The sequence below is a fragment of the Enhydra lutris genome, unplaced genomic scaffold, assembly GCF_002288905.1.
Source record: "Enhydra lutris kenyoni isolate GAN:26980312 unplaced genomic scaffold, ASM228890v2 scaffoldscaffold59, whole genome shotgun sequence".
NCBI classification, from domain to species: domain Eukaryota; kingdom Metazoa; phylum Chordata; class Mammalia; order Carnivora; family Mustelidae; genus Enhydra; species Enhydra lutris.
Window position 1 is genome coordinate 5,473,748 of NW_019154143.1, and position 26,280 is coordinate 5,500,027.

The following is a 26,280-nucleotide window of genomic DNA, read 5'->3' on the forward strand; positions in this document are numbered from 1 at the left end:
TACCTTGTTTAGGGGTGAAAGTTAACAGAGGCCTAGAGCAACTCTAGAGAAGTACAGGGCCACCAAGGGCGCAGATCTCTCAGAATAAAGGTTTGTGCTGCTCCACCAGGAAAAGCCAGATGAAATAGTGGCTGATGGCAAAAGAAACACAAATTGGACAAATATCAACTATGGCCATTTTTCTCCATCTTTGACGAGCTGTGTGCATAAGCATGTGTGCTAATTCTTTTTCTCTCTCCCCCCAACCCTTCTATATAGTCTCTGCTAATTTATTTTACATTTTATCCACAGGTGATAGGGTATTAAGATGGGATTTTGTTTAAAGAATGAACATCAAACCAAAATCCTGAATTTAGAGTTTAGATGTAATAATTTAAAGTTTAAGGCTTCCCCTTTTGAAAAACAAGTAGTATATTTTGTAAAAGAGATAGTTGCTTCGTGTGAAGTAGACTGGAGATTGATTTTTTCCCACAGCAGTTACTACATTCTAACAAACCTTACAACTCACTTTACTACACTTGTTATTGTCTGACTTCCCTACAAAAGCTGATGTATTTGTCTCTTTTGTTCATTAATGTTTCCCTCATGCTTGTACCTGGGTCTGACATATAGTACCTGATAAAAATCTGTGGAGTGAATAATTCGAATTATAGAATGAGTAAATGGGTTATCAAGCAAATGAACGAATATTGCTTCTACAACTGATGTACTACTACAACTACTACTACATCCACAGCCCTCCTTCTTGGCCCTTTCAAGTTCACTGTCTGTATTCACCTTGCAAAATTCTGCCTGAGCAAGAAGTGAGGGTAAGAGCAGGAAGTTACTGAGCCAACAGCATAACGTTTCCTTATCAAGAATAAAAGGCTATTAATTTTCAAATGTAGTTTTTTGAGAGGGGGATGGGAGAAAGGGAGGGTATAAAGAGGGTTCATTTGTTCGTATTCAAAATGCCCTGATCAATGGAACCCAGTGACTCAGCTGAGATGCACAATTCTTGAAGGATTAAGAGAGAAGGTAAATGGATCCTTCACTTTTGAGGAATCTGTGAGGTCTATAGAGCCTGTACCACACAGTGAGGGTAATGCCCATGAAACGTTAGCTCAACTTCTTGTAGCAGATGGCCAGCAGCTTTGGCTGTATGAAGCTATTTATAAGATTACCAGGAAAATTTGAATGTTGACTGGATATTTGACACTGAGTAGTATGTTATTCTTTCAGAAAAAATAAGAGTACTGTGGTTGCTAAAAATCAAAGTCTTAATGTTTTAGAGATACGTGAAGTATTTATGATTGAAAAATATAGTATCTGAGATGTCCTTCAAAAATAACTAAGTCTGGGGGCGCCTGGGTGGCTCAGTGGGTTAAAGCCTCTGCCTTCAGCTCATGTCAGGACCCCAGAGTCCTGGGATCGAGCCCTGCGTTGGGCTCTCTGCTCAGCAGGGGGCCTGCTTCCTCCTCTCTTTCTGCCTGCCTCTCCGCCTACTTGTGATCTCTATCAAATAAATAAAATCTTTTAAAAAATAAAATAAAAAAAACATAACTAAGTCTGGGAATGGGGGAGTGGGAGTGCATAGATGGAATCAGACTGTGTGCTGGCAACTGGGCTGGGTGGTGGGTACATGGCAGTTCATTATACTGTTCTACTTCGTGTGTGAAAATCTTCATCATGATATCTTTAAACATCTCTTTATGGACTTTTACATTGACTTCTCATTTGCTCTCCTCCTCCTGGCACCACACCTCCTTAGTCAGGAGAAACATAGTCCATAGGTACACACATTGACACCACAAACAGCCCAGAAATGATAGCCTGACATTTACTCAACAACAGCTGTTCGCCGACACACAAGGAGTCAACTTCCCTGGGAAATATTACTGAAGGCAAACCAGTGTGAAGCTTACCCGAATAACCTCCTTAATTTCTTTCTCCTCCCTAGAGCTTCTTCTCCACTATTCTACCTACATTGTTTTTGAAAGATTGAGGAGAGTTTTGCTTAATGTATGTATAGTCTCTTTTTAAGCATGCCAAATACTTTTAGTTAGGTATAGTTGACATACAAGACTGTTCGTCTCAGTATTATCCATGTACTTCTCAAGACCCCTCCAAGTCTGTGGTAGGAGGGTGTTTACATGACCACTTGCTGTGGCAGAGACCTGCAGTTGTTTCGTCCAAGAGCTCTGTTAAACAACCACACTCTGGGGCGCCTGGGTGGCTCAGTGGTTTAAAGCCTCTGCCTTCGGCTCGGGTCACGGTCCCAGGGTCCTGGGATTGAGCCCCACATTGGACTCTGCATGGCGGGGAGCCTGCTTCCTCTCTCTCTCTCTCTCTGCCTGCCTCTCCGCCTACTTGTAATCTCTGTCAAATAAATAAATAAGATCTTTAAAAAAAAAAAAACCAGCCTCACTCTGTATTTGAAAGGATCGTTTACAGTTCTGACAATTCGAGTTGTTAATGATACTGTGTTCTGACTCTACCAGGAACACTTCTCAAGTTGACAGTTGGCAGCTGAACAAAGAGAACCTGTATCCTTTGGAAGCTAACATGCTAATATAGGAAGACGTATTATATGCAAACAAATACATTGTTACTAAGAAGAAAATGCTAAAATAGAGTAAAGCAATAGAGCTACTGGTATTAACAGTGGTTAGGAGACATCTCTGAGGAGGTAACTAATGTTTGGGTTGAGATATGGATGCTAAGAAGGGAGACTGGACAAAAGAATGTTCCTCGTGGAACAAGCATCGAAGCCCCAAGATAGTCTTTGAGTGTTCAAGGGCAAAGTCAGTGTGACTGGAGCACAGTGAATGAGGAAAAGGGACGATGAGCTCACAGAGACATCCATGGGCCAGCTTCTCAGCTAAGATAAGGAGCGTGAGTTTTATTTTGGCATTAAGGGGAAATCGCTGGAGAATGAAACAGCACAATATGACCTGATTGGCTTTTTAGAGGGGTCAGAGTGGTTCTGACCACTTTGGGGAGAATAGGATCTAACAGGGTGAGGAAACCAATTTGGGCTGATGACAGATGACTGTGTTATCACCGGAGTTGCAGCAGACAAACTGGAAAGAAATCAGATTCAGGGTATATTCTGAAATAGAACCAAGGAACTCAGGGTGGGCTGAATGTGGATATGAGAGAAAGGATAGAATCAAAAAGAGCTCTTAGACTAGTGACTGAGGCAAAAATGCTTTAAGCAGACTCAGTTGGGGCTGGAAGAGAATCAGTAGTTCTGGTCTTGGCATAAACTGAAACGGACATACAAATGGAGATATGGTGTAGTTCAATAGAGTATGGTGGGAAATACAGATTTAATAGCAGAATCACCAGTGTAAAGATGGTGATTATGGGATCCAACAAAGGACAAGGAGTAGGAGAGAGATCAGTGAGGTGAAATCATCACAAATGTATTTGAATGAAGTATAATCAACTATGTCAAATGCCGCTGAGACACCGTACTTTAAGACTGACTGCTAGCTTTAAAGATGTCTTGTAACCTTAATCTGAACTGTTTCCATAAACTGGTGGAGGCAAGCCAGCTTGGAGTCAATTTAGATGAGAAAACAGAGGCACTGTGTATATATAAATCTTCCAGAAAAATTTGCTGTGAAAAGTGAAAAAGTAGAACTGTAGCTAGAAGGGACAAGAGAGGCTAAAGGGGGGAGGGGTTGTTTTTTGAAGTTGAGTGAAACTAAGGAATGTCTGAAAGCCAAAAGAAATGATGCAGTAGCAAAGAATTTGATGATGCGAGACATGCGAAGAAAAAGGCTATTCGCAGGGTCAAAGTCCTCATGAAAATGGATTCCAGAGCGCACGTGAAGTGCAGACCTTTGATAGGAACAGGGACACCAGCCATTGTGTAACAGAGAAATACAGAATGATGTGGGCACATTCAGAATCACACGCATAGGTCAATTGTGGCAAGATAAAAATGGTCTTCTTGCATGCATCCTTTTTTAGGAGATGTAAGAGAAGTCATCAGTGCAGAATTAGAGCAGGGAAAGGGTTTTAATAATCTGAAGAGCAAGAAGGTATACAATAGCCCCTCAACATACCAGAGACGTGTGGTCAGGTTATTTGGCAGGACTGAGCACCCATTTCAGAAATGCGGTCACGCAATTTAAGGAACTTTAGCCACCAGGCTTCTGTCATCTTCTGTAGTAACATTCAGCTGCTAGAGAAGAGGTAATGATGAGTACCACAATGGTACGAGTACCACAAGAAAGTGTAAAAAGGAATGAGCATAGTGCTGGACCGCTGCATCTAAGGAGAGTAAGAAGGAAGTAAGGTGGGGTGACACGCACAAAGAAGCAGTGGGGCCAAAGGAGGAGATAGATTTGAAAGAATTTGAGATGTCGTGATAGGGAGTAATGGAATAAAGCAGCTGAAAGGATGATGGGTGACTGCTGTCAAAAATCTAGCCAGGGTGTGGGGAAAACCAGCCTTGAGTGAGTTGCACCAGAGACATTCAGCTGGGAAAGTGGAAAAAAAGGAAAACAAGTTTCAGTTCAGGAGAGAAATAAAAACAAAGAGATCAAGTTTTAGGCAAATTTGCTAACAACAGACAGTGGATTATTACAGAGCACCAAGAAAGGGGCAAGAGAGCAGGGAAGGGTTAAGGCCGGGGTAGGTGTAGGAATGGTTCTGTCCTACCTGCGCAACAGAACCACCTGCAGAATGTTCAGGATATTAAGGCCTGGGCCCAGACCACCTCACAATCTCCCATGTTATTGTGTCAATAAGGTATGATCCTGATACAAAATCAGAGTTGAGAACCACTGGCTCAAGTGGTATGTGAAGCAGTGTGGAGATAAATGACTTCATTTTCTTTCTTTAAGATTTTATTTATGTGACAGACAGAGATCAGAAGTAGGCAGAGAGGCAGGCAGAGAGAGAGAGAGGAGGAAGCAGGCTCCCTGCAGAGCAGAGAGCCTGATGCAGGGCTCAATCCCAGGACCCTGGTATCATGACCTGAGCCAAAGGCAGAGGCTTTAACCCACTGAGCCACCCAGGTGCCCCATGACTTCATTTTCTGAGATTGAAGCAGGGAGACAAGTAGTGAGGCATGATGGTGTCGGTCCTAGAAGCACTGGTGGCAGGACGATATTCTCAAGTACTGTTAGAGAAGCCAGAAGTTGGTACGAGACTCTCAGAAGGCAGTGATTTTACCTCCAGGAGTTTGTTCCAATCTCCTGGTTATTAAGAGAGGTGCCTAAGAAGCAGGTACAAGGTCATCCCTGCTGTATTATTAACACAGCAAAAATGAAAATGTCAAAAATGCAATGTTATGGAATGTGAAAGTGTCAATGTAAAAGAGTAACAAAATAAAATGTAGCCATTGAAAAAACTTGGAATACGATTTACTGTCATGATAAAAGATTCAGGATATATTAAACAGAAAATGCAGTTTCAAAAAAAGCATTATGTATATAGCAGCGTATCCAATCAAGAAACTGATTTTTACACACAAAGAGATAACAAAACTGGAAGGCCTTTAAGAAAGGTTATCAGTCTTCATCTCTCACAAGTTCCAAGTACTAATGGTGATTTTTTTTTGTATTTTGAAAATTGCTTGCACACAGTTTACATTGATAGAATGTAGGGGGGTTATTTTAAAGGAATGGGTTTATGATCAGTCCCAATTCCTACTATTTCCAAGGAGAATTTTATCTATCTGGCGCAATCTGTTTCTGATGACAGGAACATGACATGGGCTTTTAAGTATTAAGAAAAATTATCCCAGGAGTGCCTGGGTGGCTCAGTGGGTTAAGCCTCTGCCTTCAACTCGGGTCATGATCTCAGGGTTCTGGGATCAAGCCCCGCATCGGGCTCTCTGCTCATCGGGGAGCCTGCTCCCCCCCGCCCCCCCCCCACCCGGCCTGCTTCTCTGCCTACTTGTGATCTCTGTCAAATAAATAAATAAAATCTTTAAAAAAAAAAAAAAAAGAAAGAAAGAAAGAAAGAAGAAAAATTATCCCAAACTTGGAAATAAAACAAAAGACAGTAAGTACACCTCATCCTTTCAAATTCATACAGGGGCACTGTTTAACATGCCTACCAACGGAATTTCTTACTCTAGGGCAGTGGTTCTTAAAATGTAATCCTAGGAGTCCCCAGTAGGATTCTGGCATTCTGGGAAGATCCTCCTTTTCCAACTACATAACTATGTGAGGCCAGATTTTCTTCATATACTTCAACCAAAACAACATATTGCAACATACGAATGTGGAAGCTGATATGAGAATCCAGCTGTCTTCTAAACCAGTTAAGTGTTCTATTTGCAAACATGTAAAATAATGCCTTTTTTTTCCCCAGAGAGACAGAGGTATAGATGTATTCTCTCCATTTTATAAATGAAGCAGTGGAAGCTAAGCTGTCATGTAGCGTTTACCCAAGTTCACAAAGCATGAAGGGGTGGCGCTGGGACCAAAACTCAGTTTTAACTCTGGTCCATCTCCTTTTCCTGAAATTAAAATGTAAGTATGCTTCCAAGTTTTTAGGTAGTCTTCACATTTTGTGACTAGAAAGTCTAAACTAATGCTCCAACAGTCCTCATCCCACCCACCTTAGCAATGGACAAGCTTCCAGAAGTCATTTACCAGACTACTGGCCAAATAAAGGCAGTACATGGAGCATTAAAACAAGAAAGATTAGGGGCACCTGGGTGGCTCAGTGGGTTAGGCCTCTGCCTTCAGCTCGGGTCGTGGTCTTAGGGTCCTTGGATTGAGCCCTGCATAGGGCTCCCTGCTTGGCAGGGAGCCTGCTTCCCCTTCTCTCTCTGCCTGCTTCTCTGCCTACTTGTAATCTCTATCAAATAAATAAAATCTTTTTTAAAAATGTAAAAATAATAATAATAAAATAAAACAAGAAAGATTAAGAGCGCACATTTTCTATTCCTGCTTCCCAAACACCTTTCACATTTTATTATCTGACTCTCTCACCAATCCTGTGGTAGGGGAAAACTCAGGAAAAATAATAAAAACTATTAGCAGCAATCCAAGGTCTAATGTTCTCTTCTCAATACCCCATCTACCCTCAGAAGAATCAATGCAATCACATGAGCATGAAGAATTACTGAGTAACCTAGGAAAATTCCATTACGTGGAGGGAAAAAATTACAGGGTAATTGTTTTTGTGTAAAATAAAAATCAGGAGTATGTTTTATGCACACATAGACGTGTTAGTAAGCTCAGGAGTCATTTCAACAGCACACCAAATAATGGTTACTGCTGAGGTGCACTAAAGAACAGAACAACTTCACTTCTTGTTTCATATGAGTAATATAATGGGCGATTTTCACCTTGTTTCTGTATTAATAAAACCGTGTTTCCTTCACCTTTTGGTGCTTTATAGAATGCCATCAAGACAGAGCTTTTGGGGCGCCTGGGTGGCTCAGTGGGTTAAAGCCTCTGCCTTCGGCTCAGGTCATGATCCCAGGGTCCTGGGATCGAGCCCCGCATCAGGCCCTCTGCTCAGTGGGGAGCCTGCTTCCTCCTCTCTCTCTACTTGCCTCTCTGCCTACTTGTGATCTCTGTCAAATAAATAAAATCTTAAAAAACAAAAAGAGCTTTCATCTTGAGTAGGAAGGTTACTCATTTGTGTCTGAAACTTCATACTGACTGAAACCCCCCCGAGGTGTGTAGTAGCATCCTCGTTTGCAAGCCTGAGATACACCTGATGCTTTCTTTGATAATGTGCTTTCCTACCAACCTCACAGGGCTGTTGTATGGAAAGTGCCAACATTAAGTGGAAGCGCTTTCCTGAGCTATACAAAGGCTGCGATCCCCTCTTCTCAACCTTTCTGTACATACCTTGAGGCACTTCTGACCTGGTCAACTGCAAGCTTTGGCTCCAAAGAGCCCAGAAAGTCATGAATCTAAAAGAGCAAACAAGAGTTGCACTTCACGGAAGGATGTCAAGGGTTGATCAATTCCTCAACCTAAACTTCAGCAAACCCCAAATCTGAAGGAGAAATCCCTAGGATCTAAGGCTTGCATAGAGAAAGTAGCAACCGTTCTCTGTGGAAAAGCCCTAATTCAGCTTTGTTTGCCCAGGAGGCCTATTGGAAGATTCCCCAAAGTTAAGTTCCATGACTGAAGCTCCAAACTGAATCCAAGAAAGTCATTTGGTGAGCAAACCCTGTGAGATCAGTAAACACTGGCCATGAGAAGATGGCTGCCAGAAGCACAACCCACCGCTCTCCAGGCGGATTTATCATCATCATCCCACAACTATGACAAGAAAGGGAAATCAAGTGCACAGGCTGATTCTGATCGAAGTTTGGGAATTCAACCACCAATAAAGGCTAACAGTGTTGAGAAGAGACCCAAGCAACCTCCACTAGCAGATAAGCAGCTAATCAAAAAGCCAATTCCCTAGTTAGTTAAAAGACTAAGCAAGTGCTTACAAAGACTTTGTGAAAGGCCACTTTGAGTATTTATATAGTGCACCACTAACAGCAACAGCCACACTGTTTACTGAAATTTTGTGGTATATATTTTTAATAGGTTCTCAACCAAGTTAAGACCAAACTTTTTAAAATCCCAAATAATGAAACAACATAACTAACATCAACAGCACTTACACCTTTAGCAAGGATGAAGCCCCTAGTCTGTCCAATTCTGGAAATAACTACAGCCAAGTTCAAGTTAGAGTTCTCTGAAAATAAAACCCTCACAAGTGAAATACTGCTCTTCAATTCTACAAGTAGAGTAAGTTCAGTGAAGTGAGGACTAGCTGTCTTCATGAGAAATACATGACAGGAGTGCCTGGGTGGCTAAGTTGATTAAGTGTCCCACATTTTTTTTTAAGATTTAAAATTAAAAAAAGATTAGCAAGAGAGAACACGAGCGGCGAGGGAGGGAGAGGGAGAAGCAGGCTCCCTGATTGGGGAGCCTGATGCAGGGTCCATCCCAGAACCCCGAGATCATGACCTGAGCCGAAGGCAGATGCTTAACTGATTGAGCCACCCAGGTACCCAAGTGTCCCACTCTTGATTTCAGTTGAGGTCATGATCTTGGGGTGTCATGATCTTGGGGTCGTCAGATCAAGCTCCACATTGTCTCACTGGGCACAGAGCCTGCTTGGGACTCTCCCTCTCCCCCATCTTCCACCTCCACCCCCCAACCTGCTCATGTACTCACTCACTCCCTCTCAAAATAAATTTCATATATATATATATGACAAACTCAGTAGCAGGGTTGTGAATGATTGTCCCTTCCATAAAAGTAAATTATTTGTGTCTTAATTAGGAAGATAAATCACTTGTCATTAAGTATTTCTTTTAAAAACCTTCCATATTAAAGAAACAAAACCTTCAATATTATATGGGTTACTACAAAATTGTTCCACAGAGAATATACTAACACCAAGTTACATCAGTCAACAGTTTTGAGTATGTCTTTAATCCCTTTTATTGCTTCTTACTTAACCATTACTTTCAGAGCCTTCCAGCTGAAACCCAAATGTTTTATCTCGGAATTCTTTATAGAATTTTATCTTCTTTGCAGAAAACACATTCTCCAACAAGAAATACTAACAAATCCATGGTCGAGATTTCACAACTCTTTTGTTTTTTAAAAAAGGTAAGCTCTGTGTTTTTAACTGCAGAAGAACTGCTATTATACAACAAACTTTTTATTGTTTCATTCATAAAAACAGTCCACAGCATTCATAAAACAGGGTGTTAGAAGAAATAAAAAGACCTTTCAAGTGGATTCTTTATGTTTTAAGAACAGATGAGTTGGTAGCAATTTAATACAGATGGAAACAAATACAATCCATATAAAAACAGGATTTGAAAGGAGGAGGGGAGGAGATTATACCAACTGAAGTAAATTTAGAGCTTCAGGCATGCAACTCAACATCTGATTTTTCTTCACTTAAAAACCAAACTAGGTGCTTTAATAATAGGTGTTTATAAAGAAGGCTACAAAAATATTGCAAAAATGTTAGCCTTACATATACCACCAAAAAAAAAAAAAAAAGAAGAAGAAGAAAGAAAAAGAAAAGGAAAGACAGAGCGGGACAAAAGAAATTAACAAATCCCCAGCTATACCTAGGCTAATCACAAGTTTTCCCTAACAGAGACAGACAAAGAAAAATAATTTTTACAAGCTTAGCTTTGGGTACAATACCTTAGAGCTCTCACTTGGGTGTTTCCTGCTCATGCTCTTTTCAGTATGAACAAACATGATTTATGTAATGGAATACATACTTCAAGGATTCCTTAAAAAAGAATCACAAGTTTCATTTTATATATACAACAAATTTTTAATTATGTACTGAAAATAAATTACAGGAAATAACTTTAAAATGCAACAGAGGACAAAGTCACGATAAACATTCCCACTGAATTCCCTTGGGGGTGGGGGTGAGATTGCAGTGCTCAAGGAAGATAAATATCACAAATATATCAAAAACTTCAAATTGTCTATGCATTCACACACTGACATGAGCCACAAACATTCCTTCACAGGGACTGTACTTAGCCTACCACAGAACCAGATTTTGCCATAAACTACAAAACTTTTAATACAAAATCGTATTTATATATTTATAATTCATATACATGCCCTATCTGTGATTTTAGAAAATAAAAGCTACACACTGTACAGACACTCTTAACTCATAGCTGTAGGCAACATTTTTGGATGGAATTTCTCCCCCAATAAAATTAATGGCATATTTTATGTACATGAAGGCTAAACTGCATAAAGACAGTTCAGTTTCCCAGATATGCATCTCCTTTTAGGGCAGGTTTATAAATTTAAAAAGGCAAGACAAATGTACACCTCAGAATCACTTTCTTAGCTACAAGAGTTGTCATGTAATTTCTGTGAAATTTCTGATACATGCACTTATGTAATACTGGTATTGAAGGCAATAAAGCAATATATACTTTTAATGTAGTGGCTCAAGAAAGGCTTCATTGTCATTCTGATCTGATTCTTGATACAGTGATTCATAACTTCACTAAAATTAAAATTTCAATGGGATACTGGTGTTAGACACTAAATAGATTTCTTAAAATATTTCCCTGAAATATCCTTTTACACAAGACAAATGTCACTAACATTAGATTAAAAGGAAGAAAAAAAATAAAAGAAACATGGCACAAATGTGCATGATAAACTAACGCTCCTCAGCCAATCTCCATGTCTTAGGAGCCAAGAACAGAATGCTTAAAACCAACAAACAATTTTCACACTCTGTGGCAGCCATCTGTGAAGCCAGTTATACTAAACTACTTCTACAGTTGATTGTAAACTTTGGTTTATTTTTATTTGAGTTCTCATTGTACAGCAAGCATGAAAAAAAGGGAGAGTGGAGTCCATGAGGAGATGAACTGTCAGTCTGTCTTTAATCTGGCATGATGAGACACCTGGTCAGTCAGGCCTGCTTTGATAGAGTTTGTTACAGACTGCCTTATGTTTTCCTCCATCAAATTATCACCCAGGGGCTTCAATACCTGTGGTATGAGAAATGTGCAAAACAAATAAAAACATGAGGTAAAAAAAGAGTTACATATAAAAATAGATATAAAAATTCAATTCAAAGCAATGACGAAAATAACCAGGAATGTGGGAAATAAAAAGATGCTTCTCCCAAAAAAAGTTATGATGCTACAAATAATGCAGTTAGACATTTGATAATGCAACACAAACTACTTTCCTCCTAATCAAACCATTTACAATTCCTAGGAGACGGATGTGCAATTCCATACCCTATATGCAGCATCAAATCTGGTAAGTATACAGCATTTATGCAGACCGGCCCAGACGGTCCTGCTTATTGTCCTACATGTATAAGTGGGAACACTTCAGATAGAGAAAAAAGTTAAAAATACTGTCTAATTTTTCTTCTTGTTATTGTTGGATGACAGTCTCTGTCGCTGTGCTGATGAAAGAGCACGATGGACCATTCGACGTCTAGTAACTTCAAACAGTTTGGAAAACACCTAAAACATGGAGTGATTCGTTAGGACAATGACTGAGAGTGCCTGAAGTTAAAGAGTTTAAGACTACAAGAATCTGAGACTTTGTGGGTTTCTCACCTTCCTGGGACTCCTCTGAAGCAAAAGAAAAGAGAAATGCAAGAAAATTTAGGCAAGGTTTGTTGACACAGCACAGATCTTCTCTGACTAGTGATGAACTTACCTTAACTACACTAAAAATAATTTTACACACTTTAGATTTTTCTATTTAATTGTTTTGTAATAATGGAACCTCCAAAGTCCTAGAATCAATGCTATATAGGAGAAGGACTGGTTTTCAAAATAAGACACTGTACAATGATTAAAATTCATGCTGCAGAAAATCAGTAATGGTCAAAAATTTTAAAGTAGGTAATTTTTTTAAAAAGTGAGGTTGTTGATAGCTTTTAATCCATCTTCTAGCAGAAGGTATCAAAGGGATATGAAGAGAGAGATTTTTTGAGATAAAGGGTTAAAGTTAACAAATATCCAAACACAAGCTTACAAATCAGATCCGAATAAATTGAGCATTTCTCTGAAGAATAAATACAAAATCCAAATTAATATAGTGGGTCACTTTATAATAATGACATTATTATAAGAAAAGTCAATACCCAATCAACCTTCCTCAAAAAATGATTTTCTTCTTCAGTCTTTAAATTTAAAGCCAAAACCAACATGAACCTGCATATCCTAGATCTTCAAATAAGCCCGATACTGCACTTGCCCAGAAATGATATCTGAAAATGCCTATTATACTGTCCATCAACATATCTGCAGCTTTCATCCTGATCCTCGACATGATGCTCAAGTATTTCACAAAGATCATTTTAATGACATCCCTGAATGGAATTTTCTGAACACAGGCAATTCCAGCACACAGTTGGCCAATATACAACATGGCTTTCCTTAGTAGATTCTTGTCAGGCCCGACTCTGAATTCTCGGAGTTTGAGGTAAAAGACTATGACTAGAATTCTGGCTGAGGTAAAAGATTATGATTAAGAGAAGCTGGTTGGGTGCCTGGGCAGCTCAGTGGGTGGAAGCCTCTGCCTTTGGCTCAGGTCATGATCTCAGGGCCCTGGGATCAAGTCGCACATCGGGTTCTCTGCTCAGCGGAAAGCCTGCTTCCTCCTCTCTCTCTCTCTCTCTCTCTGCCTCTCTGCCTACTTGTGATCTCTGTCAAATAAAGAAATAAAATCTTAAAAAAAAAAGAGAGAAGCCGGTTCTCTTTGTGGCACTTTGCTTTTTGTTCATTAGTGTTTCCATAGTAGAGACATCAAATTCCTTTGGTAAAAGAAATCCCTATAGGATTGTTACTTGTGCATCAGTAAATCACCAGTATTTTCGTGGAAGGCAACAAACACCTCAATGCCATCCACGATTTTTCCTCAAGTATTAAGCATGTATTGCTTCTTGCCAGTATTACTACAAAACTTCTTTTGCTTTCCTAAAGCACTACACTTCCAAATTTCTTTTCCTTATACTGACTATATTTTCTTTTCTCTAAGAAAATAACCCTTAGATACTCTGGCCCTGCCCATGGTCTGGCGTCATCAGGCCTATGACTAAGAATCTACCCAAAGGATATTACAGATTTCAGCCAATCAAAGCACACTATAATTATGACTTGAAGAAAAAAATTCTCCAGTTCATACTTTATATTCAGATTATACAACCAAACAAAACAGAAAACATCCTTTTGACATTCCTCATGTAAAGGAAAAGTAGGTGCGCAAATACTGCAGGAGAAGGGTGGGAAAGTGTCACGGGGATGATATTAGTCACTGAAAAACCAAAAGATAGATACCAACCTGTTCCCATAGTGTTTCAGCAATCTGATCAATCATTGTTCCAATTTCTCTGAACTCCCCAGAGTATTTTACATATGCCCAAGTACAAAGAGATGTCAGTGCTAACCCCATGACAAGGTTACACAAGACGGCTATAGAGTTTAGGCCAATGAAGCCAGTCAGTCCTGAGATTATATACATAGCAAACATGACTGCAAACAGTGTGGCAGGAGTACGAGCAGCATAGAAGATATTTTTGCCATCATTGTGCTTTATAAAATTTGCATAGGTTTCTTCAATTTCAGCTTCAAGCTGGTCCTGATAACGATGGCAGAATTCATCTCCACCCATTTTCTTCACTGAACGAAACTGTTTAATCGCCACTTCCTTGAGATCCAGGTGTTTTCGCTCCAGATCTGAAGGTGCAATGTAAGGCTTGTCCCCACCACATACCTGTCCAGACAGGATTACAGAAGGACACATTACAGGCTAGAAATAATTCACACATGAGAGAAGCTCGTTGCTCACAGCTTTTAGTCTCAAAAGTCAAGCCACCTACATAGTTTAGTTTTAAACTTTTTCATAATACGTCACACATTTATTTCTTGTATGTTTAACTGACTTGGGCAAAATAAGCCTTCCAAGTATGACTAATACCAGTAAAGACAAAACCAATTACACTGCCATCTGCAGCTGACTTCACTTGACCCACCAACACACCATGAGAATACAGAAAGACTGCTGGCAGAGAGCGGGTAAAAGAGAACACAGAAAAAAGGTAACTTTAATTTCAAGTTAGCAAGGTTAGCACAGAAGATGCTATTGGCCTTAAACTAATATTACATGAGAAGCTACTAATAAGAGTGCTCTGAATCATGTGTCAAAACTATTTTAGTACGATTTATGTAATAACTTGCCACCTGTACCCTGTACTCTAACCATGTGAATTATTTTCTTAGTTTATTTCCAGCAGAGATGATAAAAGGGGAATCAGTGAATGATGTAACGTGACAATGCATAAGGAACACAAATTAGCTCAATTATTTTAAAAGTAAAAATCCTCTATCTCAGTCTAGTGTCAAAATTAAATGTTGGTTACAAACCTGCTCCATACTTTTGCAATAGATCTCTCTTGCTCCTGCTACCGCAGCAAGATTATTAGCTTCAGCTGTTGCCTTAAAAAAAAAAAAAGTGCCAATTTTATGCAAAAGATACTCAAAGGCTCTATAAATTTTGATTAACACAATAAATTATATACAATGAACAAGCCTAAAAATGAACCAGAGAAAACATTATCAACTTCCAGTTTTCCTTTCCAATGGAAGGGAACACAAGTATAAAAGATAAACCAATTGCTTCTAACAGGACTTCTAATAGGACTATTTGTTTCACTTAGGTTTATTAAAATGGGTATGCAGGGGCGTCTAGGTGGCTCAGCTGGTTAGGTGTCTGACTCTTGGTTTCAGCTCAGATTACGATCTCAGTCAGGGTCATGAGGTGGAGGCCCACACTGGGCTCTGGCTCAGCGCAGAGTCTGAGATTCTCTCTCCCTCTCCCCGCCCCTCCCACTTGTGCTCTCTCTAGAAAAAAATGAATCTTTAAAGAAAAAAAAAAGAGTTTGTAACAAGCACCACACATGCTCAGTAAGTAATAGAGAAATAGACACAACCTTAAATTTGTCAAGCCTCCAGATGTATAAAACCAAGAATTACTGATAAGCTTGACCTCTCATATCAGTATTACACAAGGACTTTTTAAATCCACAAAACTGCTTACTGCAGGACTTTTAGAAGAAAATACTGTTTAATCTACTATAAAAATGAGAAATTACCCAAAATGGCGAATCTTTAAAAATAGGAACTAAATATATATCTGAAAAAAATTAAACATAAATTTGGGTGAAACGTTAACAGTATGAACACACTGGTATAAAATTTACTAAGAACAGATCAACATGAATATAACACTAATTATTCTTGATTTCTTAAATTAAGCTGTTTTATCTTTTTTCAAAAAATGAACTAGGTTGGGGTGCCTGGGTGGCTTAGTCAGTTAAGCATCTGCCTTCAGCTCAGGTCATGATCCCAGGGTCTAGGATCAAGTCTCACATCTGCCTCCCTGCTCAGCGAGGAGCCTGCTTCTCCCTCTCCCTCTGCCACTCCCCCTGCTTGTGCTCTCTTGTTCTCTCTGTCAAGTAAATAAATAAATTCTTTAAAAAAAAAATAAATTTAACTAGGTTAAAATAACACTGTCCCAAAAGAACACCTTTAAAAAACAAAATTTACTTACTTATTTGACACAGAGAGAGAAAGAGAGCGAGCGCACACATGTGCACACAAGCAGGGGGAGCAGTAGGGGGAGAGGGAAAGGCAGGCTCCTCACTAAGCAGGGAGCCCATGTGGGGCTGGAGCCCATGTGGGGCTCGAGCCCATGTGGGGCTCAATCCCAGGACCCCAGGATCACAACATGAGCTGAAGGCAGATGTTTAACCAACTGAGTCACCCAGGAGCCTCCAAAAGACACCTTTTAAAAAAGAGGGAGGAAAAAAAGGGAAAAAAACCTATATGCACTAGAAGCAGCTCTAAATCATTAATATCAAGAGGAAAAATAAGCCTTATTTCAAACAATCATTGTCAAAGACTCCCAAAACAGAATAAATTTGGTTTAGACAGGCCCATTTTTAGCCATCTCCTGCAAAAGAAATTTTTCTACACTCTTCCAGCAACTGAAGATACTGAAAACTCTTATTTCTGATGGCCTATGTGTGTGCAAGGTCTGCAATCATATAAAAACTTCAGGACCCAAGATGTGTATTGCCTTAAATATTGGAAATTTATCTGCATGCAAAGAAGCATGATGCCATTTCCAGCATTTATTTCTAAACCAAAGACTTTTCTCCTTCATTAATAAATTTATGTACAACACACACACTACCTGAAGCATGGACTTTGGATGTGGAAGTTCCTCTCCTTGATAAATTTTAATGTAAGCCTAAAATACAAAAGACATTATGTTGGCAGGGTAAACAAATTGGCTCTACAGAAGGAAAACCATTAAATATGAAAATAATTCCTACTTTGAAAAGAAAAGTCAAGGAAAAAAATCCTGAATACAAAAATAAATTGAAAAATATAAATAAAAGGAAAATGAAGACTTAAAAATCATATACTCTCATTTCCACAGTTAACCCTATTCTCAACATTATTAAAAACACATGTTGCAGCACCCTAAAATAAGTAATACATTTTATGTTAATAAAAAAAATGTTGCCAAAAAAATTGCTAAATTATATCCTAATGTTTCTAAATGTAATTTTAACATTCAAGTTGTCTCATAGTTAAAAGTTATATATACAATGCCATCTACCTTATGAAAAGAAATCCGTAATTCTCCCCTCCTGCATTGTTTTAATTATTAGAAAACATTTTTACTCAGTATTTCACTTTGACCAAGTTATTCAGTTCAAGAAGAAAAATTACCCAATTAATGCTTTAAAAGTTAGATGAAAGTTTTTGAATAGTTCATAATAGGAATTGTTCATCTCAACTTTTTACTGCCTCTAAATTAATTCATAACTAAAGAAAACCAGTATGAAAGTTACCATCAACTGTCCAATAAATTAACAAAAACACACTCTTATGTCAATTGTTCCCTTCCACCTCTCTGTAACTACTATGAATAAGAACGCTGACAATGGTCTTCCTCTGGTAAGCAAGCAATGATGACTAGAGAAGAGCATAGAGAAAGAAAAAAAAAATCTATGTGTAATTTACTTGAACTCAAAAACCAGTTTTGTACTTTCAACTGCTCTCATCAAATCCTCGAGAACTCAAGAGAGAAGGCTTTTATGAGAACTCAAGATACAGAATTGTACTCCCAATATCTATCATCATTCACAAATGATAGAGTGATATTACAATTATATGGTGAATGATCTTCTCTCTGTATCAGAGCTGGAGAAAAAGTAGGATAATTCCACAAACAAAATCGCTAGGAGATACAAGTTGTCTGCTGTAATTTTAAATATCCTTAAAAAGTGATACAGCCAATTCAAAGCAGAAAAACAAGCTATAAATTTCACTTTTTTGCTTTATAAAGATAAATACATATATGAACATACATATGAGTTTTAAGTCAGCTGTATTTCTAAATGAGACAAAGTCATTTAGTGAGAGTTTTCCTACCTTAAAGTATTCTACAAGATCTCTACAAGTGACTTTAGATCCACTTATCTCTTTTTCTACCAAATTCTCAGGGGCAAGCAGCAATGGAACCAGATTTCGAAGCTCTCGTTTAAAGTCTTCATCAATATCTAGCAGACATGAGATAAAAGTCAACATGTTAGTCAAAAAAAGAAGGATTAAAGGAGTCCCTATTGGTACGAGTTTACATAAAATTCTGTTTCATGAAATGAAAATATACTGTATCTATTACTTAAGTAGATTCATTTAGAGAATCTCATCCAAAGACATCATATCTCATAGGAAAAAAATACATTCTGCTACTCCATTTTCCTCACACCCCAATAATTCTTTAATCTCAAATAAGAAATAGTGGACTACCAAAATAAATTCCATCTCCTTTTCAAAAGGCAAACAATTCATGAAATTGTACTAAATTGTAATACTAGAGTTTGTTTTTCCAGCTATACTGTAAAACTTTCATTATTCCTCCAGCCTTTTGCCATCACGTTCCAATCCTAAAACATACTCAAAAAACTATATCATCCCTAAAACAGAAATTTAAATCTGATTACATGAATATGATATACTGGTAAAACATTTTACAGACTGCAAACAGATGAAATACTGAAATGCTCTCAGTCTTTGCAATTTTTAGAACAACAGTGCTGAGCAATAAACCACATAATAATAAAATATGCTAATCCATACACTAGATGTCTGCGACAAATCAATGGAAAGCTAGACCACACAGAGCATTAAAATCACCTCCTTAACAATGCATCAAAATGTTTTCCAGTAAAAAACGGGAAATTTAAGGAACCGTGTACTTTTTTTTTTTAATTCTCAGCCTCTAAAATTTAAGTTTTGATTTTAGCAAGAATGGGAATTCCCACCTTTCAATCTCCCATCAAAACTAGGATTAGTTGCAACTTTAAGACCAGGATGTGGCAAAAGGAAGCAACCAAGATTTGAGAAACAATTGTGAATGTGCTTCCTTACATTCTGTAGCTCTTCATGTTGATTTTGCTTTACCTGAGGGTAGAAAGAAGCAAGGTGAAGGTGCAAACAGGAAAAAGAAGTTTTAAAGAAAATACACACACGCTCACAAGTGTGCACACTTACCTCAGATGCTACTCCAGATCGGAGTTTTTTCTCAACAAAAAATTTTACTTAACACCTATTTCTGACCACTTAGGTTAAGACTCCATTTTGTCTCAAAACTAGAAAAGATGTTTTCCCCAGGTAAGCTCCCAATGAGTGAAATGAAAAAATACAAATAATAATTAATCGTAATATCCAACACCAGACTAACAAGTAGTGGTTCTGGTTTACAAACCATAAATAAATTAAGAATTTGCCTTTCAAGTACTTATAATGGCAAAAAGAAAAACAAAGTACTAATTTGCCTACAAATAAAAAGGTCAGCCCCTGAGCAAAGTAACAGCCAAAATGAAAAACCTCCAGTGCAGTCCAAAGGACTTTGAAACTTGTTGGGATTTCAGTACTTACCCCAAATAATTATTTTTTATTTACGCTAGTTATCAGTGTTTTGGGAAGAGAGACTGCTATGTATTTTCTGGAAGAAAATCTTTATTAAATTTTTTTTAATAACTATTTATCCTAGTGTAACTCACATACCTTCTCAAAGACTCTTCTCAAACACCATTTTAAAAAAACATGCACCATTTATAATCAACAAAACCTGGAAACTACCTAAATCTCCATCAAGAACAGAATGAAGAAACTGTTGTCTATTCATACAGTAGAATACGGCATAGCAATGAGAATGAATTAAACTACATGCAACAGTATCTCAGAAACATAATATTGAGCAAGAAGCTAGACACAAAAGTGTCTACATGTTGTATGTGATTCCTTTCATAAATGTATACACGAAGCCGGTTAGCTATTAGGAGAGAATTGAAGGGTTTAGGAGCGAGTGGATGAAGGTAGGGTACCTCTGGGTGCTATTACATGGCTTTGTTCATTTGCATAAATTCATCAAGCTGCACACTTATGACTTGAGCACTTTGCTGTATCACTTATGATAAAATCTTATCTTTGAAGTATATAATTCTGAGTATGCCTGATATGCTGTGTGTTCATTTCTGCTGAACAAACCGGAGGAAAACTGATGACTGAAATTATCTCTGACAATAGAGTCCGGAAATGCCTTTCAAATATCCAAGAATGAAGAACTGGTTTTAATCTTTTCATAAGAAAATTATACCCTATGTTTTTGAATGTGGTTGAAAAACTACATGCATCATCCTACAGGCAAACTAAATTTTATTTACCAAAAGAGAAGACCCTACTACTTATGAATTAAGGGATTTTCACATAACTTTGGTGTATGTGAATAGATGGGTATAACTGACCTGAGGGCTTCTGCAAGTACTTCTATAGGAGGGTATGTTTAGGAACAAAGGGTCACGCTGGTGAGGTTATTTTCTAGGAATGCTTTAGTGTAGCATGTTGCATGGGCCAGGAGTCTGGGTATTTGGGTCCTAGTCCCAGTTACCAACAATTAGTTAAGAGATCAAAGGCAAATCACTTTTCTAGGTTCAGTGACATTATGTATCTTAAAAAGAAAGCTGAATTAGATGATGCTTAAGATCCCTCTTCTAGCTCTATATGCTGTCACTCTAGAAGACAGTATTTTTTGGAGAAAGGACCTCAAGTTGTCTGTGTTCAATGTACGCACATTACATTAGCCAGTCTGTCCCAAATGTTCAGAAGGTCAGCTGGGCCAGAAAGAGACCCACATGAAAGCAGATCAAAAAAGTTAAGTCTCCTTCAAACTTTTTTCCTTTGAATATTGATTTATAGTTGGTTCTAAGGAGGAATACTTGTTCCTTAATTTCTATTCAAGGGCACTAGCCTCTTTGGCAGGATACCAATTTACTGCTCATCAATTCTGTATGGAGCCACCTGGGCTAACTTAGGGTGTGCAATTTATGGTGGCGGCACTTAGAAACTGGAAGTGTAAGAGGAGTCCAGACAGCCCACTCCTTTATCTGGCTTGGTGCTTATGCTCTCTTCACTAGGAAATGGGGGCTTACCTGCAATCTCTTTTCAAGGAATTGTTTTCCACCTTCCAAACCATATGAATGTTCATAAGGATAACTCCAATCCCGAATTAAAAACATTAATGTCTACAGATAAAGGTAGAAATCATTTATTACAAAGTTTGATTAAAAAAAAATCACTACTTTAACAATTTAATAATCATGCACTCCCCTAAATAATCCTTTACCAGAAATTATAATGACCAAATGGTTAATGCTGCTCACAGTTCTAGCAAGGGCCTTCTTAAGCCTATAACACTCCCACCCCTACACCAAGCAATTGTTTCCATCTGAGAACTACATGGTATATGAAGAAAGAGTCACCACAGGAAATAATACAGCTTCTTTAAGAAATGAACAAAAGCATACAGATCATAATTTTAAGTCAAGGTTGTATAACTGAAAGACCAAATAATCTATTTCTAGACCAACTGATTCTCTTCACTAAAATTTTTACTCATATATGCTTATGTTTCTCAATCTCAGCCCTACTGATATTCTGAACCAGATAATTTTTAGATGTGCATGGCTGGATGGTAAACAGCATTTCTGGCCTCTATGCACTAATGCCAGTATCATTAACCTCCCTCCAAAACTGTGACAACCAAAATGTCTCTAGACATTGGCAAATGTCCCCAAAATTAACTCAGTTCAGAAAAACTGACATAAGACAAAGAGAGTTTATTTCATCCATATATACAAATAAAGCCATAACCTGCCCAATATCTCATAAAAAGTGATCACTTAAGGGGGACAGGAGGGTAAGGTGGCTGGGTGATGGACACTGGGGAGGGTATGTGTTGTGGCGAGCACTGTAAATTGTGTAAGACTGATGAATCGCAGACCTGTACCCCTGAAACAAATAATACATTATGTTAATTTTTTTTTTAAAAAGTGATCACTTGAGCCACATAAGACTGAAGCAGGATCGATGTAAACCCACCAACACTAAGAATCACCAGCAATGCTGTCACACAGAAAGGACTTCACATACTGAGAAGTAAACAGGGCGGAGTCATTCTCACAGTCTATAACACATCTGACTAAATAGTACTAATGCCAACTTATAAATTACACTTACTTCAACAAAGAAACTATCTGAAATTAGCTTTGCTTTTTTTTAATTTAAATCTCTGTCACAACAGGACTCCACAGAAGCAAGCAGAGCATATGCTTCTCACATAACTCCACCCAGGTTTATTTCTGACTTAGTATTCTGTACCTGGCATTTAAAAGGAATAAAAACATACAGGGATTGAGGGGGTAGAAGGAGGGGAGAGATATAATAAATTGTGAAACCTCTCTGTATGAAACCAAATAAAGAATAACGGGACTAACCTCAACTTGTAATATACCACACACACACACACCAAAAAAAACTGTAATATTTTGTGATAGTTCCCCATGTAAAAAAGAAATTTACATGACTGTCTCAAGTTTAGGAATTGAATAACATCTAATTAAGAGTAACATCAACCTCTCAATCTAAGTATTAACAATCTAGCTATATTCATTTGTTCTATTTCCTACTGTTAGCCTACTACTAATAAGGTGGTAATGGCATTAGTTTCAACTCCACTGAATCTGTTGCTAAACAATGAGTTTGTTGTAATATCCTCTTATCTTCAGACTTAAAAGATAAGATGGCCTGGCAGCTTTTTACATGTAAGTTTCTAAAAACAAGAAAATACTTATTTACCTGAAATGGTTTCTGGTAGATTTCCTCCATTGCAAGTCTGCCGTACTCTGTAAATAACTATTAAAGCAAGTTATTTAAATTAATGCCCCCAAAGAGACTGAAAGAATTGTAAAGCCATTCTATGTCAGAATAGATAGACAACAGAGCCTTTAAAATCATCTGAAAGTCAAGCATTTAATTTTCTAACAGACTGGATATACCTTAAAATTTCTTCTAGTTAAGAAGTTCTGTATCAGTTTAAAACCATATTAATATTGAATTTTCTTACACTGTAATAGGCTTCTAGATGCAAAGTCACAATTAAGTAAGAATTTTATTTTCCATTCTTTGGCACACATTCTTTGAGAAATACATACTTGCAAGTGTTGAAGATCATCTTCTTGAATGTTCTGAGACAGATTATATACCTGTTAAAACAAAACTGTGTTTTTATTCATTTTTTTAATACCCACCTGCGTATAACTTTACTTGCAGAAATGAAGATTATTTTATATGTCAGCACAAATTAATCACTTAGTCATTAGCTTAACCAGTGGCACAAGAAAAAGGATTTTCTCTTTCTTCCTAATGGGATAAAACATTAAGAGGAAAGCAGTGATAGTAAATTATGTAAAAACAATGAATATGTAACATTGTGGTCTAGAAAGCGGGAGACATTTTTACACTTGATCTTAGCCAAAAGGCCGAGAAGCGATAAAGCGGGAGACATTTTTAAAAAGTATATTATGTAGTAAGATTTTTTTTTCTCCTTCTCAAAGTTTCTTTAATGTTATGACATGACTATTTCGAGTGAAAATTGTTTCCACAATTATTTTTCTAAGTTAACGTATGTGAGGGGCATAATTCTACAAAGATATATTCCTTTCTGGTATAATTAATTGTGTGTGTGTGTGTGTGTGTGTGTGTGTGTGTGTGTGTGTGTGGTGTGTGTGTGTGTGTCTGGATGGATGAATGGATGGATCGACAGATATAGTTTATAGTTATTTGAGGGGTGCCTTGACTACCATCAAGTCTACATGGCTCATCTATCTTAGTAACTTAAATTGAAAATTTTAGGACAGCTGAAAAAAACAACAGTAGGTGGCACTCTTGCCCTTTCTATAGAATGTTTTAGGAGGCTTTCCAGGGCAGAGCCCAGAGCTGAAGGTCTACGTGCTGTCAAGGAAGGGAAACCAGAGAAAAGACTGGAATTGCAGAAGAGGTCCAATCCTTCCGAGTCAGGTTAAAAAGTGAAACAGGCAGCTGCAAGAGAAAAGTGGGTGTCCACAGATGTCACTTCTGCTGTGAAGTAACTTATGTTTAAGAAAACAGGGTTACTCCAAAGATAGAACAATTTGTTCTAATGGCAAGTAAGTGATAATCTAGCTGAATCACTTGGATGTCAAGAATAAAAACAGCCAAAATAGGACAGCACACCTAAAATGACATTCTCAGCTGACTATTTCCAAACATGCTACTTAAAAAGTAATTAATGACTGAGGTGATTATACTAGAGCTAAACTTAAAATCTGAAAGCATGACCACCTATTCTTATCCATGGGGGCCTTAGCTTTTAGAAAACAGGTCGAGATACTTTCATTTTCAGGGCCAGGTTAGGGCAAAAAGAGAAGATTTGTTTATCTTAGATCATTAGTACTTAGCACACTGCATTTTACTTAATAGATGTTCAACAATTATTTGTTGAAAGAATAAATGACAAGTGATCTATCAACCAGATAATGTATGTAAGGAAGAGAAATGTAGACTCAAGGCTGAGGGGGAAAAAAATGAAAATAATTTTCACCTTCATTATTTATGGTTTACAAAGTATTTTCTTATCCATTACCTCATTTAGATCTTATTTCTGCCTCCACACAACCATCGCATGCAAGATGGGTAAAAATCCTCATTTTACAGATTATTAAGTGGTAGAGTGGCTTTAAGTAGTTGTCCAAAACCAGGCCTCCTATACTATCATAAAGTTGAATAAATAAACAAGAGAACACCAAGGTACAAATTTCAGGACAGAGAATTCCCTCATTATAATTTAAGGCAAGCCACAGAGGCAGCTAATCTGAAACGCACAACGACTGGCTTCTGCTTGCCTCAGGAAAGCAGCTGCACCACCCTGCAAGATCAGAGGAAAATGGAAGAACAAAAGGGAGAAAAGATACTGTAAGGGTCCCCAAAGCATCACTTAACTGGTAGTACCAGAGCTCCCCAACTCTATAAGAAAACAGAAGTCAAGCTGAAAAGTACTCTTTTTTTATCTCATAGTAATATCCAAAATTTGCTTTCCATTCTGACAGCTAGATACTTCAAATTGAGGAAGGAAGGAAATGGAACTTAAATAGACGGGACATATACTCCAGATATGACCAGAAAGCCATACAAAAATTCCAAGACACTGTGACAGCTTCACCTATGATCTACCATCAATAGGAAACATTATCTCAGGAGGAGCACATACTTCTATTATTCATGTATATACTTCTGGGCTCATCATCACCCGTTAGAGCTAACCATCTTTAGCCGGAGGAGCACCAACCACAGATGATCTCAGGAAAAAGAAAGTAAAGAGATACAAAATGACATGTGGTGGCTTAATTCAGTCTGTCAGCCTAAATTATACAGAGAAGAGATGGACTAGCTTCAAAAGACTAGAACTTGATATAATACCAAATACAATTAAAAGTACAGAGTTAAGGGAAAACAGAAGGGATTTTACTAAATTAAACAGTTCCTATAAGTCCTTAGTGTATTACAGAAACAGCACATACATTTCCTAAGTTAAATATGAATTAATTCTTCCACCTCTACCACCATTAGTTCAAATAATCAAGTATTAGTTGTCATACATACTAAACAGAAAACTAAGTTAATTACTTGAGTTTTTTTTCTTTATTGGTTTAGCCAAAACATGAAAGATATAGATATACTCTACACCTTAATATATCTGGGAACCATATGACTGAATTCAATTAAAGATAACATGCAATATCTTTTCCTTTAAAAATAATTTTTAAAAAGCATAGGGGTGCTTGGATGGCTCAGCGTGTTAAGCCTCCAACTCTTGGCATCGGCTCGGATCATGGATTTCGGGGTTGTGGGATCGAGCCCTATGTCAGGCTCTTAGTGCAGTCTGCTTGAGATTGTCTCTACCTCTACCCCTAGCCCCCTTTCATGCGCTCTTTCTCAAATAAATGAAGAAATCTTTAAAAAGGAAAAAAAAAAAATAAATATATATATATATATATAGCCAGGGACTGGACTGGCTATTGGTTTATTACTTCCGAACCAGTCAAAGTATGAAAGTATATTTCAAAGTATGAAATTTCATACTGTGAACCAGAAAAGCATGGAATATAAATGACCAATAAGAAACATAAATAACTCTATTTTAATCCTTTAATCAAAAAACTTTTCTTTCAATGTGGATTTTTTTTTCAAATTTTTAAATTCTAGTTAGTTAACATATAGTGTAATACTGACTTCAAGAGCAGAAATTTAGTGATTCCTCACTTATGTGTAACACGGAGTGCTCAACAAAACAAGTGCACTCCTTAATCTCCATCACCCATTTA

At 37.7% G+C, this 26,280-nt stretch overlaps 1 protein-coding gene across 3 annotated transcripts in view; it reads right to left on the bottom strand.

Annotated features, from left to right (window-relative positions):
* Positions 1-10,015: 10,015 nt before the first annotated feature.
* LOC111158434 (atlastin GTPase 2) overlaps positions 10,016-26,280 on the bottom strand; it is a 58,515-nt gene continuing 42,250 nt past the window's right edge. The window contains exons 5-14 of one of the 3 annotated variants that reach the window (XM_022520451.1): positions 23,074-23,124; positions 22,718-22,774; positions 21,013-21,105; positions 18,844-18,982; positions 17,951-18,078; positions 16,701-16,757; positions 14,870-14,941; positions 13,788-14,219; positions 12,056-12,070; positions 10,016-11,959 (exon numbers count right to left, since the gene is read on the bottom strand). In XM_022520451.1, coding sequence (XP_022376159.1) covers positions 11,852-11,959; positions 12,056-12,070; positions 13,788-14,219; positions 14,870-14,941; positions 16,701-16,757; positions 17,951-18,078; positions 18,844-18,982; positions 21,013-21,105; positions 22,718-22,774; positions 23,074-23,124 — 1,152 coding nt within the window. In that variant the 3' untranslated portion in view covers positions 10,016-11,851. The remainder of the gene's footprint in view (positions 11,960-12,055; positions 12,071-13,787; positions 14,220-14,869; positions 14,942-16,700; positions 16,758-17,950; positions 18,079-18,843; positions 18,983-21,012; positions 21,106-22,717; positions 22,775-23,073; positions 23,125-26,280) is intronic. The other 2 variants (XM_022520449.1, XM_022520450.1) reach the window with 2 other exon arrangements.